Here is a 20,556-nt window from a genome sequence, read left to right on the forward strand (position 1 = left end):
TATATATTTACTTTATTTAGTCTGATCAGTGGAACAACTCTTATTCTTAACAATGGGCTAACATCAAGGGTAATTAGTGTGCATGTCAGTAGAAGCACTACTGTTATTCCCCAGAATTATTTTATTATTCCACTTCTTCTAAATGTTGCCAGTGTGATCTGATAAGCCTACTTGTGTTTTGAAAATTGATAATATGGGGCTATGTATTTTTGCATCCATTCATGGACAGTTTGAATAAGTCCTACAAAAAAGCATTGGATATTGAATGCTCCAGGCCTCAAGTATAATTCTGAACATTTTACTATTGTGCACATGCTAGGCAGAGATGGAAGGGGGACTCACAATTCATAAACACATCACATAATGTCTATGGAGGGGAAGATGATGGCAAGGATCTTCATCTAGTAGACTTAAACTACCTGAATATTGATATTCATTACATTTTTCTTGAAGGTTGGATGATTTTGAGAAATGAATTGTTATAACAAATACATTATAACAATAACACCCAGTACTTGGGAAAGTTTCTTCCAGTCCTATTTTAAAAAGTTCACCCAACTTACAAAATCTTTGTGTGCTTACCTAGAAAAGAATCTATGGACAAGGAGACTGCAATCTATGATTTGCTTACCCACTGCCATCAAACATTAATATAAACATTTCCTGTACAGAGCCTTGGTGTAATGGTAAAACTCCTCCGCACATGTTGCATTTAACTTTCAACCTGAGAACAGGGATCAATCCCTGCTTCCTACCTTCCCACTGTGTCTCCCCATCTCATTACTGTCTGAATGAAGTGTCAAACCACCTAAAAAATCTCAAAGTAACAAAGTCATCACATTTTGAGTGTTCATTTAATGTTCAAAGTATCCTGAATAGACCTGACCTGTGGTTTATTTGTTTTTAATGTTCCACCCAGGTCATAGCCCTAACTAAATCCATGTCAAAATAAATAGAATTGCAGGAAATTAGCTTTACAACAGTACCATTTTACAATCCCCCATCTAGGGGTTGTGCCAGGGAGCAATGGAATTATCATATTACATCTCACTCCAAGTTTTCTTCAAAAGTTGGCAGCACTGCAGTCTGGAGAATAAAACTATGGTTAATGTTGCTCTTAGTTTGTGGCTTTACAGTACATTTATAGTGAAGCTCTGGTTTAGAGCAATCCCCAGTGTTTCTTGTTTGGCTGAGAGCGGGGCTATGCTCAGCAGAATGAGAAGTGACTTGATTAAACACATGAGCTGTCACGTTGGCATGAAGGATTGGGAGACAGACGCAGGAATGCATAATAGGGTTTTTTATTAAGCCCAAATTACGGCGTGCCGTGTAAAGGCACGGGGACGAAGACCAAACAAACACGTAACAAAACACAGGGTAGAAACCCAAACAGAAGAGCGAGGAGTACCTCGAATAAATAACTCATGCACACAATGATTAACCCACGGGACGAGACCTGTAATCATCTGCACAATCCACCATGGCATGAAAGCCAAAAGACACAGCACAGCTACCCACACTGCCAACAGACATTGTAACAATAATGGACAGCCCAATGGAAACCAAAGGGCACATATATACAAATACTAATCAGTGGGAATAGGGGACAGGTGTGCGTAATGAAAGTTCCGGAGGGATCGTGACATGAGCTCACTGAAACTAGGTCTGCTATTCCCTCACCTCACAGGCTCATAGACACAGCTGTGACTGTGTGTACTGGGGGTGATTGTGTGGCTGTTTGTGTGTGGGAGTGAGTGTGTGTTTGCATAAAAGAGAGGGAGTGTGTGTGTGTGTGTGTACTGTGTATATGTATGTGGCTGTTTGTGTGTGGGAGTGAGTGTGTGTGTGCGTGTACTGTGTAAATGTATGTGGCTGTTTGTGTGTCGGAGTGTGTGTGTGCGTGTACTGTGTATATGTATGTGGCTGTGTGTGTGTGGGAGTGTGTGTGTGTGCGTGTACTATGTATATGTATGTGGCTGTGTGTGTGTGGGAGTGTGTGTGTGTGCGTGTACTATGTATATGTATGTGGCTGTGTGTGTGTGGGAGTGTGTGTGTGTGTGTGTGTGCGTGTACTATGTATATGTATGTGGCTGTTTGTGCGTGGGAGTGTGTGTGTGCATGTGGCTGTTTGTGTGTGGGAGTGTGTGTGTGCATGTGGCTGTTTGTGCGTGGGAGTGTGTGTGTATGTGGCTGTGTGAGTGTGTGCGTGTGCGTGTACTGTGTATATAAGTATTAAGGTAGTCTCTGTATGGTACTAGGGTACAAAGGTGCTAGGGTATTAGGGTACTAAGGTACTAGGGTACTAAAGTAGTCTCTGTATGGTACTAGGGTACTAGGGTACAAAGATAGCCTCTGAATGGTACTGGTGTATTATCTTAGTACCCTAGCACCTTGGTACCTTTGTACCCTAGTACTTTAGTACCCCAGTACCATAAAGAGGCTAAAGTACTAGGGTACTAGGGTACTAAGGTAATCTCTGTATGGTACTAGGGGACTAGGGTACTAATGTTTCACCATCGACCACCCTCTCCCTCCCAGAGCAGCAGCCCCTCCAGCCCAGTCTCACCTGTGCAGGTAGACCTTGGTAGACTCCAAGCTCCTGCCCATCAGAAGGGCTTACTACAGACACACTGGGAATAGAAGGGCTTAATACAGACACACTGGGAATAGAAGGGCTTACTACAGACATACTGGGAATAGAAGGGCTTACTACAGACACACTGGGAATAGAAGGGCTTACTACAGACATACTGGGAATAGAAGGGCTTACTACAGACACACTGGGAATAGAAGGGCTTACTACAGACACACTGGGAATAGAAGGGCTTACTACAGACACACTGGGAATAGAAGGGCTTACTACAGACACACTGGGAATAGAAGGGCTTACTACAGACACACTGGGAATAGAAGGGCTTACTACAGACATACTGGGAATAGAAGGGCTTACTACAGACACACTGGGAATAGAAGGGCTTAATACAGACACACTGGGAATAGAAGGGCTTACTACAGACATACTGGGAATAGAAGGGCTTACTACAGACACACTGGGAATAGAAGGGCTTAATACAGACACACTGGGAATAGAAGGGCTTACTACAGACACACTGGGAATAGAAGGGCTTACTACAAACATACTGGGAATAGAAGGGCTTACTACAGACACACTGGGAATAGAAGGGCTTAATACAGACACACTGGGAATAGAAGGGCTTACTACAGACACACTGGGAATAGAAAGGCTTACTACAGACATACTGGGAATAGAAGGGCTTACTACAGACACACTGGGAATAGAAGGGTTCAGGACAGACACACTGGGAATAGAAGGGCTTACTACAGACACACTGGGAATAGAAGGGCTTACTACAAACATACTGGGAATAGAAGGGCTTACTACAGACACACTGGGAATAGAAGGGCTTACTACAGACACACTGGGAATAGAAGGGCTTAATACAGACACACTGGGAATAGAAGGGCTTACTACAGACACACTGGGAATAGAAGGGCTTACTACAGACACACTGGGAATAGAAGGGCTTAATACAGACACACTGGGAATAGAAGGGCTTACTACAGACACACTGGGAATAGAAGGGCTTACTACAGACACACTGGGAATAGAAGGGTTCAGGACAGACACACTGGGAATAGAAGGGCTTACTACAGACACACTGGGAATAGAAGGGCTTACTACAGACACACTGGGAATAGAAGGGTTCAGGACAGACACACTGGGAATAGAAGGGCTTACTACAGACACACTGGGAATAGAAGGGTTCAGGACAGACACACTGGGAATAGAAGGGCTTCACGACAGACACACTGGGAATAGAAGGGCTTACTACAGACATACTGGGAATAGAAAGGCTTACTACAGACACACTGGGAATAGAAAGGCTTACTACAGACACACTGGGAATAGAAGGGCTTACTACAGACATACTGGGAATAGAAGGGCTTAATACAGACATACTGGGAATAGAAGGGCTTACTACAGACACACTGGGAATAGAAGGGCTTACTACAGACACACTGGGAATAGAAAGGCTTACTACAGACACACTGGGAATAGAAGGGCTTACTACAGACACACTGGGAATAGAAGGGCTTACTACAGACACACTGGGAATAGAAGGGCTTACTACAGACATACTGGGAATAGAAGGGCTTAATACAGACACACTGGGAATAGAAGGGCTTACTACAGACACACTGGGAATAGAAGGGCTTACTACAGACATACTGGGAATAGAAGGGCTTACTACAGACATACTGGGAATAGAAGGGCTTACTACAGACACACTGGGAATAGAAGGGTTTAGTACAGACACACTGGGAATAGAAGGGCTTACTACAGACACACTGGGAATAGAAGGGCTTACTACAGACACACTGGGAAAAGAAGGGCTTACTACAGACACACTGGGAATAGAAGGGCTTACTACAGACACACTGGGAATAGAAGGGCTTACTACAGACATACTGGGAATAGAAGGGCTTAATACAGACACACTGGGAATAGAAGGGCTTACTACAGACACACTGGGAATAGAAGGGCTTACTACAGACACACTGGGAATAGAAGGGCTTACTACAGACACACTGGGAATAGAAGGGCTTACTACAGACACACTGGGAATAGAAGGGTTTAGTACAGACACACTGGGAATATTCTGCAGCAGTCAGCAGATGCTAGACACAAGATCTTTCTGGGAATGACCTTGTGATATCCCGCTGCCCCCCGTCCGCTGTCCCCCGCCCCCCTGTCCCCTCTCCTTCTTTCTCTGTCTCTCTCTGCTCCAATGTCAGTTTTATTACAGGCTTTAGGAGATAAAAGGCAATGATCCACAGCATGATGAATGGTGTGTCTCTGTGGCTGAGATACAGCAGAACACACTCCAGAGGACAATCCCCCTACCAACCCAACCCTCACCTCTGTCACCACCGTGTGTGTGTGTGTGTGTGTGTGTGTGTGTGTGTGTGTGTGTGTGTGTGTGTGTGTGTGTGTGTGATCTAGAGAAAGAGAGAGAGAGAGAGAGAAGAGAAAGAAAGTGAGAGAGAGAGAGAGAGAGAGAGAGAGAGAGAGAGAGAGAGAGAGAGAGAGAGAGAAGAGAGATTGAAGAGAGGAGAGAGAGAGAAGAGAGGAGAGAGAAGACAGGAGAGAGAAGAGAGGAGAGAAGAGAGAGAATAGAGAGAGAGAGGAGAGAGAGGAGAGAGAGGGGAGATAGAGAGAAGAGAGAGAGAGAAGAGAGAGAGAGTTCTTCTGAAAAAAAAAGATAGAATTAGAGTTGGATAAATGTAGATAAACTTGAATTTTTTCAGAAGGACATACAGGATAGTAAGCTAAGCAGTAAAACCTTCAATCCAAATCTAAATTCCTGACCTAAAACCTTGATTTTGGACAAAATGACCTGAATGGACTATTACTACCAAGGACTATCAAGAAAAAACTTCTAACAAACCAAAACCTGCAGAAGAAACACAGCGGAACCTGGAAATACCGTCCAACACAACACTGAGTGAGTAATATTTAGCCTGAAGCTACATCACAAGACAAAAAGTAAAATACAATAATCTCCAGGTAATGTTGTTATATAAAGCTAAGTAAATAAGTATACTACGCTACCGAGTTGCTAGAACAGAACAAACCTGGTGGCACCTTCAATGGCATGAGTTTCACCACTGACTGGTACGAAGAAGAGAACGTAAGCAACTTCATGTTCCACACCATCCCCTGGCATGACACAGTACTATATTAACCACACCATCCCCTGGCATGGCACAGTGCTATATTAACCACACCATCCCCTGGCATGGTACAGTGCTATATTAACCACACCATCCCCTGGCATGACACAGTGCTATATTAACCACACCATCCCCTGGCATGGTACAGTGCTATATTAACCAGACCATCCCCTGGCATGACACAGTGCTATATTAACCACACCATCCCCTGGCATGACACAGTGCTATATTAACCAGACCATCCCCTGGCATGACACAGTGCTATATTAACCAGACCATCCCCTGGCATGACACAGTGCTATATTAACCAGACCATCCCCTGGCATGGTACAGTGCTATATTAACCACACCATCCCCTGGCATGACACATTGCTATATTAACCAGACCATCCCCTGGCATGGCACAGTGCTATATTAACCAGACCATCCCCTGGCATGACACATTGCTATATTAACCAGACCATCCCCTGGCATGACACAGTGCTATATTAACCAGACCATCCCCTGGCATGACACAGTGCTATATTAACCAGACCATCCCCTGGCATGACACAGTGCTATATTAACCACACCATCCCCTGGCATGACACAGTGCTATATTAACCAGACCATCCCCTGGCATGGCACAGTGCTATATTAACCAGACCATCCCCTGGCACAGTGCTATATTAACCAGACCATCCCCTGGCATGGCACAGTGCTATATTAACCAGACCATCCCCTGGCATGACACATTGCTATATTAACCAGACCATCCCCTGGCATGACACAGTGCTATATTAACCAGACCATCCCCTGGCATGACACAGTGCTATATTAACCAGACCATCCCCTGGCATGGTACAGTGCTATATTAACCACACCATCCCCTGGCATGACACAGTGCTATATTAACCAGACCATCCCCTGGCATGGCACAGTGCTATATTAACCAGACCATCCCCTGGCATGACACAGTGCTATATTAACCACACCATCCCCTGGCATGGCACAGTGCTATATTAACCACACCATCCCCTGGCATGACACAGTGCTATATTAACCAGACCATCCCCTGGCATGACACAGTGCTATATTAACCACACCATCCCCTGGCATGACACAGTGCTATATTAACCAGACCATCCCCTGGCATGGCACAGTGCTATATTAACCAGACCATCCCCTGGCATGACACAGTGCTATATTAACCACACCATCCCCTGGCATGACACAGTGCTATATTAACCAGACCATCCCCTGGCATGACACAGTGCTATATTAACCACACCATCCCCTGGCATGGCACAGTGCTATATTAACCAGACCATCCCCTGGCATGACACAGTGCTATATTAACCAGACCATCCCCTGGCATGGTACAGTGCTATATTAACCACACCATCCCCTGGCATGGTACAGTGCTATATTAACCAGACCATCCCCTGGCATGACACAGTGCTATATTAACCACACCATCCCCTGGCATGGTACAGTGCTATATTAACCACACCATCCCCTGGCATGGTACAGTGCTATATTAACCAGACCATCCCCTGGCATGGTACAGTGCTATATTAACCAGACCATCCCCTGGCATGGCACAGTGCTATATTAACCAGACCATCCCCTGGCATGACACAGTGCTATATTAACCAGACCATCCCCTGGCATGGCACAGTGCTATATTAACCAGACCATCCCCTGGCATGACACAGTGCTATATTAACCAGACCATCCCCTGGCATGACACAGTGCTATATTAACCAGACCATCCCATGGCATGGCACAGTGCTGTATTAACCAGACCATCCCCTGGCATGACACAGTGCTATATTAACCAGACCATCCCCTGGCATGGTACAGTGCTATATTAACCAGACCATCACCTGGCATGGCACAGTGCTATATTAACCACACCATCCCCTGGCATGGCACAGTGCTATATTAACCACACCATCCCCTGGCATGGCACAGTGCTATATTAACCAGACCATCCCCTGGCATGGCACAGTGCTATATTAACCAGACCATCCCCTGGCATGGCACAGTGCTACATTAACCAGACCATCCCCTGGCATGGCACAGTGCTATATTAACCAGACCATCCCTGGCATGACACAGTGCTATATTAACCACACCATCCCCTGGCATGGCACAGTGCTACATTAACCAGACCATCCCCTGGCATGGCACAGTGCTATATTAACCAGACCATCCCTGGCATGACACAGTGCTATATTAACCACACCATCCCCTGGCATGGCACAGTGCTACATTAACCAGACCATCCCCTGGCATGGCACAGTGCTATATTAACCAGACCATCCCCTGGCATGGCACAGTGCTATATTAACCAGACCATCCCCTGGCATGGCACAGTGCTATATTAACCAGACCATCCCCTGGCATGACACAGTGCTATATTAACCAGACCATCCCTGGCATGACACAGTGCTATATTAACCACACCATCCCCTGGCATGACACAGTGCTATATTAACCAGACCATCCCCTGGCATGACACAGTGCTATATTAACCAGACCATCCCCTGGCATGGCACAGTGCTATATTAACCAGACCATCCCCTGGCATGGCACAGTGCTATATTAACCAGACCATCCCCTGTAATGGCACAGTGCTATATTAACCAGACCATCCCCTGGCATGGCACAGTGCTATATTAACCAGACCATCCCCTGGCATGGCACAGTGCTATATTAACCACACCATCCCCTGGCATGACACAGTGCTATATTAACCAGACCATCCCCTGGCATGACACAGTGCTACATTAACCAGACCATCCCCTGGCATGACACAGTGCTATATTAACCAGACCATCCCCTGGCATGGCACAGTGCTATATTAACCAGACCATCCCCTGGCATGGCACAGTGCTATATTAACCAGACCACCCCCTGGCATGGCACAGTGCTATATTAACCAGACCATCCCCTGGCATGGCACAGTGCTATATTAACCACACCATCCCCTGGCATGGCACAGTGCTATATTAACCAGACCATCCCCTGGCATGGCACAGTGCTATATTAACCAGACCATCCCCTGGCATGGCACAGTGCTACATTAACCAGACCATCCCCTGGCATGGTACAGTGCTATATTAACCAGACCATCCCCTGGCATGGCACAGTGCTATATTAACCAGACCATCCCCTGGCATGACACAGTGCTATATTAACCACACCATCCCCTGGCATGGCACATTGCTATATTAACCAGACCATCCCCTGGCATGGCACAGTGCTATATTAACCAGACCATCCCCTGGCATGGCACAGTGCTATATTAACCAGACCATCCCCTGGCATGGCACAGTGCTATATTAACCAGACCATCCCCTGGCATGGCACAGTGCTATATTAACCACACCATCCCCTGGCATGGCACAGTGCTATATTAACCAGACCATCCCCTGGCATGGCACAGTGCTATATTAACCAGACCATCCCTGGCATGACACAGTGCTATATTAACCAGACCATCCCCTGGCATGGTACAGTGCTATATTAACCAGACCATCCCCTGGCATGACACAGTGCTATATTAACCAGACCATCCCCTGGCATGACACAGTGCTACATTAACCAGACCATCCCCTGGCATGACACAGTGCTACATTAACCAGACCATCCCCTGGCATGACACAGTGCTATATTAACCAGACCATCCCCTGGCATGACACAGTGCTATATTAACCAGACCATCCCCTGGCATGGCACAGTGCTATATTAACCAGACCATCCCTGGCATGACACAGTGCTATATTAACCACACCATCCCCTGGCATGGCACAGTGCTATATTAACCAGACCATCCCCTGGCATGGCACAGTGCTATATTAACCAGACCATCCCCTGGCATGGCACAGTGCTACAACAGCACACTACCCCTATGTCAAGAGAGAGAGTATTGGCCCAGGGTAGAAACACAGAATACACGACATTGAGAAAATGTAAACAACCTCTGTCAAATGTGTACAAGTCTGGGACAGTAATGGTGCAGGGCATCCTCATGCAGTTCCAGCAGGACTTTTACGAGATCAAATAGAGAACACAGCAGGAAAAGCTGTCTCTCTGTGATGACTCCCCCATCCTGAGTGAGTCTGACCACACCTCTTCAAACTGTCCTGCAGACGAGGATAGTCACCCCCCCAGCACTGAACACACCCAGGTCCCACACCTGCACCGCTCCTCCATCATTGAGAGGGTTACATTCACAGAGCTGGAGAGAGACATTTACATCATTTTACATTTACGTCATTTAGCAGACGCTCTTATCCAGAGCGACTTACAAATTGGTGCATTCACCTTATGATATCCAGTGGAACAACCACTTTACAATAGTACATCTATATCTTTTTAGGGGGGAGGGGGGGGGATTACTTAATCCTATCCCAGGTATTCCTTAAAGAGGTGGAGAGGCACACATGGCACTGATGGATGAGGTGAGAAAGCTGAGGTGTGATTGAGAGCAGGACACTCCCCCAGAGAAGCCAGCAGAACAGCCCACCTCAGACCCGGACCACAACCTCAACACCACAATGAGACAGACAACACAGGACACACCAACACAACAGACCCCACCTCCTCCTAGCAGCCCCCGTCAGCTCCCTCGATAGACCTCCTGACAACCCCCACACATCCACTGAGGACACACAAAAGCCAGAGATTGTGCTCCTCATCAAAATACTTTCACCCTGCCACCATACAGCGGGTGAATGCAAGCATTCACGAGGATGTGCCTCAAAACCTGAAGTATACTTGGCCCACCACTCCACCCTGGACTTGAAAAGCCTTTTCGACCAGGTCAGACCCCCTCTACAAGGCAGCAATCCCAACTTTTTCCAGGACCCTGAAGGACGTCACCCACAACCGTAGCCCCAGCACATCACACAGGAGCAACAGACCAACAGACACTCCGCTCAGACCAGCGAGACACCCTCCCAGACCTGCAAGACCCCCTCCTGAAGGACCTGCACCGAGAGAACCCACACCAAGAGGACCTACACTCAGACCACAGCATCACCAGCCACACCCACAGCTAAGACTACCCCAAGCAAACCCTGGCCACACCCTATATAGGCCCCCCCAAACCACCCCATTCTCCCCGCCCCTGCGGCAAGGACCTCAACATGACAGCAGGACATACTCCCAGGTCGTGAGCAGAGCAACAGGCCCAACCCCCACCATTACACCCACCCAAGCCCCATCCTGCCACCTAAGAGGTATGTATTAGATACTCAACACCTACTGTGATGGTCCTGGCCTAAACCACACAAAAACAACACTAGACACTATGGAACACAAAGATTTTACTATCTCATCCTGGAATATACAAGGTCTGAGGTCATCTGCCTTTGGCCTAAAGAACAGGGACCCATACTTCATCGAAGAAATTGGAAATACAAACATTGTCATTCTACAAGAAACATGGTACAAAGTTTGCCCTCACTGGTTGCCCTCTAGGTTACTTAGAGCTGGTAGTCCCATCCACCAAACTACCAGGTGTGAAACAGGGAAGAGACTCAGGGGGTATGCTAATTTGGTATAGAGCAGCCTTAACCCACTCTATTAAATAAGTCAAAACAGGAACATTTTACATCTGGCTAGAAATTAATAAGGAAATTATCTCAACAGAGAAAAATGTCCTCATGTGAGCTACCTATATCCCCCCAATAGAATCCCCATACTTTAATGATGACAGCTTCTCCATCCTAGTGGGTGAGATCAACAATTTCCAGGCCCAGGGACATGTACTAGTCTGTGGCGACCTAAATACAAGAACCCAACCCCCTCAGCACACAGGGGGACAAACATCTACCTGGAGGTGACAGCATTCCCTCCCCCATATGCCTCCCTAGACACAACTATGACAACATAACCAACAAAAACGGATCACAACTCCTGCAGCTCTGTCAGATGCTGGGTACATACATAGTCAATGGTAGGCTTCGAGGGGACTCCTATGGTAGGTACAACTATAACTCATCACTTGGCAGTAGTACTGTAGACTACTTTATCACTGACCTCAACCCAGAGTCTCTCAGAGCATTCACAGTCAGTCCACTGACACCCCTATCAGATCACAGCAAAATCACAGTCTACTTGAACAGAGCAATACTCAATCATGAGGCATCAAACCCAAAGGAACTGAAAAATATTAAGAAGTGCTTAATATGGAAGGAAAATTGTGTGGAAATCTACCAAAAAACAGTTAGGCAACAATAAATTCAATCCATTCTAGACACTTTTCTGGACAAAAGGTTTCACTGTAAAAGTGAAGGTGTAAACTTGGCAGTAGAAAACCTAAACAGTATATTTGACCTCTCAGCTTCCCTATCAAATCTAAAAATGTCAAACAGACAACCTAAGAAAATTGACAACAATAACAAATGGTTTGATGAAGAATGCAAAAACCTAAGAAAGAAATGAAGAAACCTATCCAACCAAAAATATCGAGACCCAGAAAACCTGAGCCTATGCTTTCACTATGGTGAATCACTAAAACAAAACAGAAATACTGTACACTACGGAAAAATAAGTTGTAGCACATCAGAAATCAGCTCAATGTAATTGAAGAATCCATAGAATCTAACAACTTCTGAAAAAATTGGAAAACTAAACAAACAACAACACGAAGAGTTATCTGTCCATAATGGAGATGTATGGGTAAACCACTTCTCCAATCTTTTTGGCTCTATAACAATGAACAAACAGCAAAAACATATACATGATCAAATACAAATCTTAGAATCAACTATTAAAGACTACCAGAACCCATTGGATTCTCCAATTACATTGAATGAACCACAGGACAAAATACAAACCCTCCAACCCAAAAAGGCCTGTGGGGTTGATGGTATCCTAAATGAAATTATAAAATATACAGACCACAAATTCCAATTGGCTATACTAAAACCCTTTAACATAATCCTCAACTCTGGCATCTTCCCTGGTTTTTGGTACTAAGGACTGATCACCCCAATCCACAAAAGTGGAGACAAATTTGACCCCAATAACTACCGGGGGTTATGCATCAACAGCAACCTTGGGAAAATCCTCTGCATTATCATTAACAGCAGATTTTTCCTCAGCGAAAACAATGTACTGAGCAAATGTCAAATTGGCTTTTTACCAAATTACGGTATGACAGACCACATATTCACCCTGCACACCCCCTAATTGACAAACAAACAAATCAAAACAAAGGCAAAGTCTTCTCATTATTTGTTGATTTCAAAAAAGCTGTCAACTCAATTTGGCATGAGGGTCTGCTATACAAATTGATGGAAAGTGGTGTTGGGAGAAAAACATACATTATAAAATCCATGTACATAAACAACAAGTGTGCGGTTAAAATTGGCAAAAAACACACACATTTCTTTCCATAGAGCTGGGGGGTGAGACAGGGATGCAGCTTAAGCCTCACACTCTTCAACATATATACAAACAAATTGGCGAGGGCACTAGAACAGTCTGCAGCACCCTACTACAATCTGAAGTCTTATGTCTACTGTTTGCTGATGATCTGGTGCTTCTGTCCCCAACCAAGGAGGGCCTACAGCAGCACCTAGATCTTCTGCACAGATTCTGTCAGACTTGGGCCCTGACAGTAAATCTCAGTAAAGACAACAAAATGGTGTTCCAAAAAAGGGCCAGTTACTAGGACACCGAATACAAATTCCATCTAGACACCGTTGCTCTAGAGCACACAGAAATGTATACATAACTCGGGCTAAACATCAGCACCACAGGTAACTTCCACAAAGCTGTGAATAGTCTGAGAGACAAGGCAAGAAGGGCCTTCCATGGCATCAAAAGGAACATAAAATTTGACATACCAATTAGGATCTGGCAAAAAATAATTTAATCAGTTATTGAACCCATTAACCGTTATGGTTGTGAGGTCTGGGGTCCGCTCACCAATCAAGAATTCACAAAATGGGACAAATACCAAATTGAGACTCTGCATGCAGAATTCTGCAAAAATATCCTCTGTGTACAACGTAAAACACCAAATAATGCATGCAGAGCAGAATTAGGCTGATACCCGTTAATTATCAAAACCCAGAAAAGAGCTGTTAAATTCTACAACCACCTAAAAGGAAGAGATTCCCAAACCCTCCATAACAAAGCCATCACCTACAGAGAAATTAACCTGGAGAAGAGCCGCTAAGCAAGCTGGTCCTGGGGCTCCGTTCACAAACACAAACAGACCCCACAGAGCCCCAGAACAGCAACACAATAAGATCCAACCAAATCATGAGAAAACAAAAAGATAATTACTTGACACATTGGAAAGAATTTACAAAAAACAGAGCAAACTAGAATGCTATTTGGCCCTAAACAGAGAGTACACAGTGGCAGAATACCTGACCACTGTGACCGACCCAAAATTAAGGAAATCTTTGACTATGTACAGACTCAGTGAGCATAGCCTTGCTATTGAGAAAGGCCGCCGAAGGCTCTCAAGAGAAGACAGGCTATGTATACACTGCTCACAAAATGAGGTGGAAACTGAATGCACTTCCTAACCTCCTGCCAAATGTATGACCATATTAGAGACACATATTTCCCTCAGATTACATAGACCCACAAAGAATTCGAAATCAAATAACATTTTGATAAACTCCCGTATCTATTGGGTGAAATACTAGTGTGCAATCACAACAGCAAGATTTGTGACCTGTTGCCACAAGAAAAGGGCAACCAGTGAAGAACAAACACCATTGTAAATACAACCTATATGTTTATTTATTTTCCCTTTTGTACTTTAACTATTTGCACATCATTACAACACTGTATATAGACATAATATGACATTTGTAATGTTTTTATTCTTTTGGAACTTTTGTAAGTGTAATGTTTACTGTTAATTGTTTATTGTTTATTTCACTTTTGTTGATTATCTATTTCACTAGCCATGGCAATATGTTTCCCATGCCAATAAAGCCCTTACATTGAAATTGAACTGAGAGAGAGAAAGGCTTTACCTTGTGTGCCTGGGAGAGCTGCAGGAGACAGAAAAACGACATATGAGGATTGACAGACAAACAGATGCTCACTCACTCAGACAGACAGACAGACAGACAGACAGACAGACAGACAGACAGACAGACAGACAGACAGACAGACAGACAGACAGACAGACAGACAGACAGACAGACAGACAGACAGACAAACGTAGCATGAAGAGGACTGATCAGAGAGGACACACACACATGGACACACACAAACGCACACGCACACACACCCATGCGCATACATACAGTACATAATGTACACACACACTCCCATGCCTTTTTCTACTCACTATGATACTCCCAGTGCTGTCCATGTAGGCCTCTGTCCAGACCGTGTCATGTTCATGATCGATGACTTTAGGACGACTCATCACATGAAGATACCTCATCACATTCTCCTGTACATCAGCCAGTGTAGAGATCTGACTGAAATACCCTGTGGCAACACACACAAGCACGCACACACAGACACACACACAAACACACACGCGTCCACGTGCACACACAATGTATCAAACTAGGGGTATTTCCCAGTAAGTGTGTGTTACTGTGAGTGTCAGAATAAAGTTAGAGTAGCTGGGCTGTTTAATCCCACAGTGATCACTTTTCCTGACTGTGACTTTCCCAGTCCAGAGCATTCACCTCTCATCTGGAGCGTGGGCACACGATAGCCATCAGCAGCAGGTGGCCAGGGGGAAAGTCTCTGACAGAAAGAGGGATTAGGCAGAGATGGCCCCTGAGCCCTGTGTCTCCACTAACACTCCATTCTGCACACATCAGCACAGCCAATCTACCCAACACACACTCACGCCCACACATTCACACACAGCCAATCTACCCAACACACACTCACGCCCACACATTCACACACAGCCAATCTACCCAACACACACTCACGCCCACACATTCACACACAGCCAATCTACCCAACACACACTCACGCCCACACATTCACACACAGCCAACCTACCCAACACACACTCACGCCCACACATTCACACACAGCCAATCTACCCAACACACACTCACGCCCACACATTCACACACAGCCAATAAACCCAACACACACTCACGCCCACACATTCACACACAGCCAATCTACCCAACACACACTCACGCCCACACACTCACACAGAGACAATCTACCCAACACACACTCACGCCCACACATTCACACACAGCCAATCTACCCAACACACACTCACGCCCACACATTCACACACAGCCAATCTACCCAACACACACTCACGCCCACACATTCACACACAGCCAATCTACCCAACACACACTCACGCCCACACATTCACACACAGCCAACCTACCCAACACACACTCACGCCCACACATTCACACACAGCCAATCTACCCAACACACACTCACGCCCACACATTCACACACAGCCAATAAACCCAACACACACTCACGCCCACACATTCACACACAGCCAATCTACCCAACACACACTCACGCCCACACACTCACACAGAGACAATCTACCCAACACACACTCATACCCACACATTGACACACAGCCAATCTACCCAACACACACTCACACCCACACATTCACACACAGCCAATCTACCCAACACACACTCACGCCCACACATTCACACACAGCCAATCTACCCAACACACACTCACGCCCACACATTCACACACAGCCAATCTAGCCAACACACACTCACGCCCACACATTCACACGCAGCCAACCTACCCAACACACACTCACGCCCACACATTCACACACAGCCAATCTACCCAACACACACTCACGCCCACACATTCACACACAGCCAATCAACCCAACACACACTCACGCCCACACATTCACACACAGCCAATCTACCCAACACACACTCACGCCCACACATTCACACACAGCCAATCTACCCAACACACACTCACACCCACACATTCACACACAGCCAATCTACCCAACACACACTCATGCCCACACATTCACACGCAGCCAATCTACCCAACACACACTCACGCCCACACATTCACACACAGCCAATCTACCCAACACACACTCACGCCCACACATTCACACACAGCCAATCTACCCAACACACACTCACGCCCACACATTCACACACAGCCAATCTACCCAACACACACTCACGCCCACACATTCACACACAGCCAATCTACCCAACACACACTCACGCCCACACATTCACACACAGCCAACATACCATCCCATTAATAGTATACATGTGCTGTGTAGTGTATGTGGTACATAGTGTATGTGGTACATAGTGGTCGTGGTACATAGTGTATTTGGTCATTATACAATTTTTAAGAAAAGACAAACCTTTATTAGCACAGGCCATCCATTTCATGTTATCAGCAAAGGCAGACTCTCGGCCAATCAGGTAAGGGAATATGCGCACCTATTTGAAGAGGAAAGGGACATCAGTCATTTACAGTGTGGTGATTTAAATAGAGAATACATAAACATGTGCAGTGATGGAATCACATCGTGCTCCATTTTCCTGCTCTGATTCAATCTGTCTGGAGAGAGGAAAGGAGATGAGAGGAAAGGAGATGAGATGAGAGGAAAGGAAAGGAGAGGAGTGGAGATGAGAGGAGAGGAAAGGAGATGAGAGGAAAGGAAAGGAAAGGAGATGAGAGGAGAGGAAAGGAGATGAGATGAGAGGAAAGGAAAGGAGAGGAGTGGAGATGAGAGGAGGGTGGATGTATAGTCTACTACTGAAGAGAGGAGAGGAGTGGAGATGAGAGGAGGGTGGATAGATGTATAGTCTACTACCGAAGAGAGGAGAGGAGTGGAGATGAGGGTGGATGTATAGTCTACTACCAAAGAGAGGAGAGGAGTGGAGATGAGAGGAGGGTGGATGTATAGTCTACTACCAAAGAGAGGAGAGGAGTGGATATGAGATGAGGGTGGATGTATAGTCTACTACCGAACGGAAATTAGAGGAGAGGAGAGGAGAGGAGAGGATGTATAGTCTACCACTGAAGAGAGGAGAGGAGTGGAGAGAAGAGGAGAGGATGTATAGTCTACCACCGAAGAGAGGAGAGGAGTGGAGATGAGAGGAGAGGAAAGGAAAGTAGAGGAGAGGAGATGAGAGGAGGGTGGATGTATAATCTACTACTGAACAGAAATTAGAGGAGAGGAGTGGAGAGGAGGGTGGATGTATAATCTACTACTGAACAGAAATTAGAGGAGAGGAGTGGAGAGGAGGGTGGATGTTTAATCTACTATTGAACAGAAATTAGAGGAGAGGAGTGGAGAGGAGGGTGGATGTATAATCTACTATTGAACAGAAATTAGAGGAGAGGAGTGGAGAGGAGGGTGGATGTATAATCTACTATTGAACAGAAATTAGAGGAGAGGAGTGGAGAGGAGGGTGGATGTATAATCTACTATTGAACAGAAATTAGAGGAGAGGAGTGGAGAGGAGGGGGGATGTATAGTCTACCACTGAAGAGAGGAGAGGAGAGGAGAGGAGAGGGTGGATGTATGGACTACTACAGTACTATTTGTGCCTCACAATGAAAGACCCAGCACTCAGTATAGCTCTCTCTTTCTTCTTTTCCTTGCTTTTCCTTTCATCTCTGCTCTCCTCTCCTGCATCCCCTTCTCATTTTCATTATGTTTCCTTCCTCTTGCTCTCTTTCTTGCTCATCCACATTATCTGCATGTCTGCACTTCATTAGATCTGTATGTATGTATAAACCAAGGTTGACAGCACAGAGAAACAAGAGACAGTTAGAATTTTCTCTGTGGCATCCGCCAACCACTGCTCAGAGTGAACGGCTACCAAATACTGCCCCTCTGGGTATGTGGGGGGATGGAGGTTACACTGCCAGATACTGCCCCTTTGTGCCGAGTCTGCCGACACACACATGCTTGATAGGACTGGACAAAAGGGCCCCAAGGTGTTGCTTTTATTGCACTGTGAATAGTACAGCAGCCCATTTCATTTCAGTTGCATTTGTTTAACGTTTTCACCAAGTCGTTTGTCACAGTGTGGCCTCCTGCCAGAATGACCCTCCAATAGAGAGCCAACCTGGGGTGACAGAGGCAGAGACAGAGAGGCAGAAGCAGGGAGAAGACTATGTTGGTACTATGAGGAGGAGAGGGACTCTAGTCCTTATGTAGTCAGTCTGGGGCAGAGGCAGAGGAAAGGCTGAGGATAGATACATGAGGAAAGAGGAGATCTACCATATGGAGAGACCGCCTCGGGCAGTATAGATTAGCAACGCGCATGCCCCACCCTGGATCTGTCTTTTTCAGCCATCTACTTCCTGTGTCTGAATAGTGCAAAATCCACCTGTCACTTAAATCTCATTGGATTGATTGCTTTCATTTTACTAACGCAACTCTTTCAAACTCTTGCTTACAAGCCCTCAACCAGCAGTGCAGTCCAAGAAGAGTTAAGAAAATATTTACCAAATAAAGTAAAAAATAATAAAAAGTAACACAATAAAATAACAATAACGAGGCTATATACAGGGGGTACCGGTGACGAGTCAGTGTGCGGGGGTACAGGTTAGTCGAGGTAATTTGTACATGTAGGTAGGGGTGAAGTGACTATGCATAGATAATAAACAATGAGTAGCAGCAGCGTACAAAACAAATGTGGGGGGTCAATGTAAATAATCGGTGGCCATTTAATTAATTGTTCAGCAGTCTTATGGCTTGGGGGTAGAAGCTGTTATGGAGCCTTTTGGTCCTAGACTTGGCGCTCCGGTACCGCTTGCCGTACGGTAGCAGAGGAAACAGTCTATGTCTTGGGTGACTGGAGTCTCTGACAATTTTATTGGCTTTCCTCTGACACAGCCTGTTATATAGGTCCTGGATGGCAGGAAGCTTGGCCCCAGTGATGTACTGGGCTCATTTATGTCTGGATGTAGCTAGCAAGCTAGCTAGCTTGGGTGCTTGACTGCTTTTGTATTCAGGACAAAAAGTGAATTGCTTTGCCATACTTTTTTACAGTACTTTAGTGTCTTGTTGCAAACAGGATGCATGTTTTAGAATATTTGTATTCTATACAGGGTTCCTTCTTTTCATTCTGTCAATTAGGTTAGTATTGTAGAGTAACTGCAATGGTGTAGTTTTCTGCTATCACAGCCATTCAACTCTGTAACTGTTTTAAAGTCTCCATTGGTGTCACGTCCTGGCCAGTATAAGGGTTAATTATTATTGTAGTTTGGTCAGGACGTGGCAGAGGGTATTTGTTTTATGTGGCTCGGGGTGGTGTTTTTCTAAAAAGGGCATTTGATTTAGTATTCCGGGGTTTTTGGGCACTGTTTCTTGTCTAGCATGTATGAGCCTGAGAAGACTGTCGGTATATCGTGAGTTCGTTTTGTTGTTTTTGTGTTCATTTTGATTTAATAAATGTTCAAAATGAACAAACACAGTCCTGCTGCATTTTGGTCCTCCTTCACCAACGATAACCGTGACAATTGGCCTCATGGTGTTACAATGCCTCCTAGTGGCGGGGGGGGGGGGGGGGGGTAACACTACCAAAACAATATCGAAAACCCTGTGGTGCAGACACGCACCACTAACATGAAAGACATACAAATAATCCTGCACAAAGCCTAGCAGGCAGCGGGGTGTAGATAAACCCACCAAAATCAACTAAATGAACACAGGTGTGAAAAAACAGACAGACACAAACGAAAAGGAAAAATGGATCGGTGGCAGCTAGTAGGCTGGCGACGACGACCGCCGAGCACCGCCCGAACAGGAAGAGGAGCCACCTTCAGTGGAAGTCGTGACACATGGTGAAA

The 20,556-nt window shown here is 45.7% G+C and overlaps 1 protein-coding gene across 1 annotated transcript in view; it reads right to left on the minus strand.

The window, feature by feature from the left end:
* The window catches only part of LOC106583452 (voltage-dependent calcium channel subunit alpha-2/delta-3), an 82,594-nt gene that overhangs the window by 21,249 nt on the left and 40,789 nt on the right, over positions 1-20,556 (minus strand). The window contains exons 12-14 of the mRNA XM_014167636.3: positions 17,108-17,186; positions 15,077-15,222; positions 14,757-14,774 (exon numbers count right to left, since the gene is read on the minus strand). Of these exons, the coding sequence (XP_014023111.1) occupies positions 14,757-14,774; positions 15,077-15,222; positions 17,108-17,186 (243 nt within the window). The remainder of the gene's footprint in view (positions 1-14,756; positions 14,775-15,076; positions 15,223-17,107; positions 17,187-20,556) is intronic.

Source organism: Salmo salar, chromosome 22, assembly GCF_965601325.2.
Source record: "Salmo salar chromosome 22, fSalSal1, whole genome shotgun sequence".
Taxonomy (NCBI): Eukaryota; Metazoa; Chordata; class Actinopteri; order Salmoniformes; family Salmonidae; genus Salmo; species Salmo salar.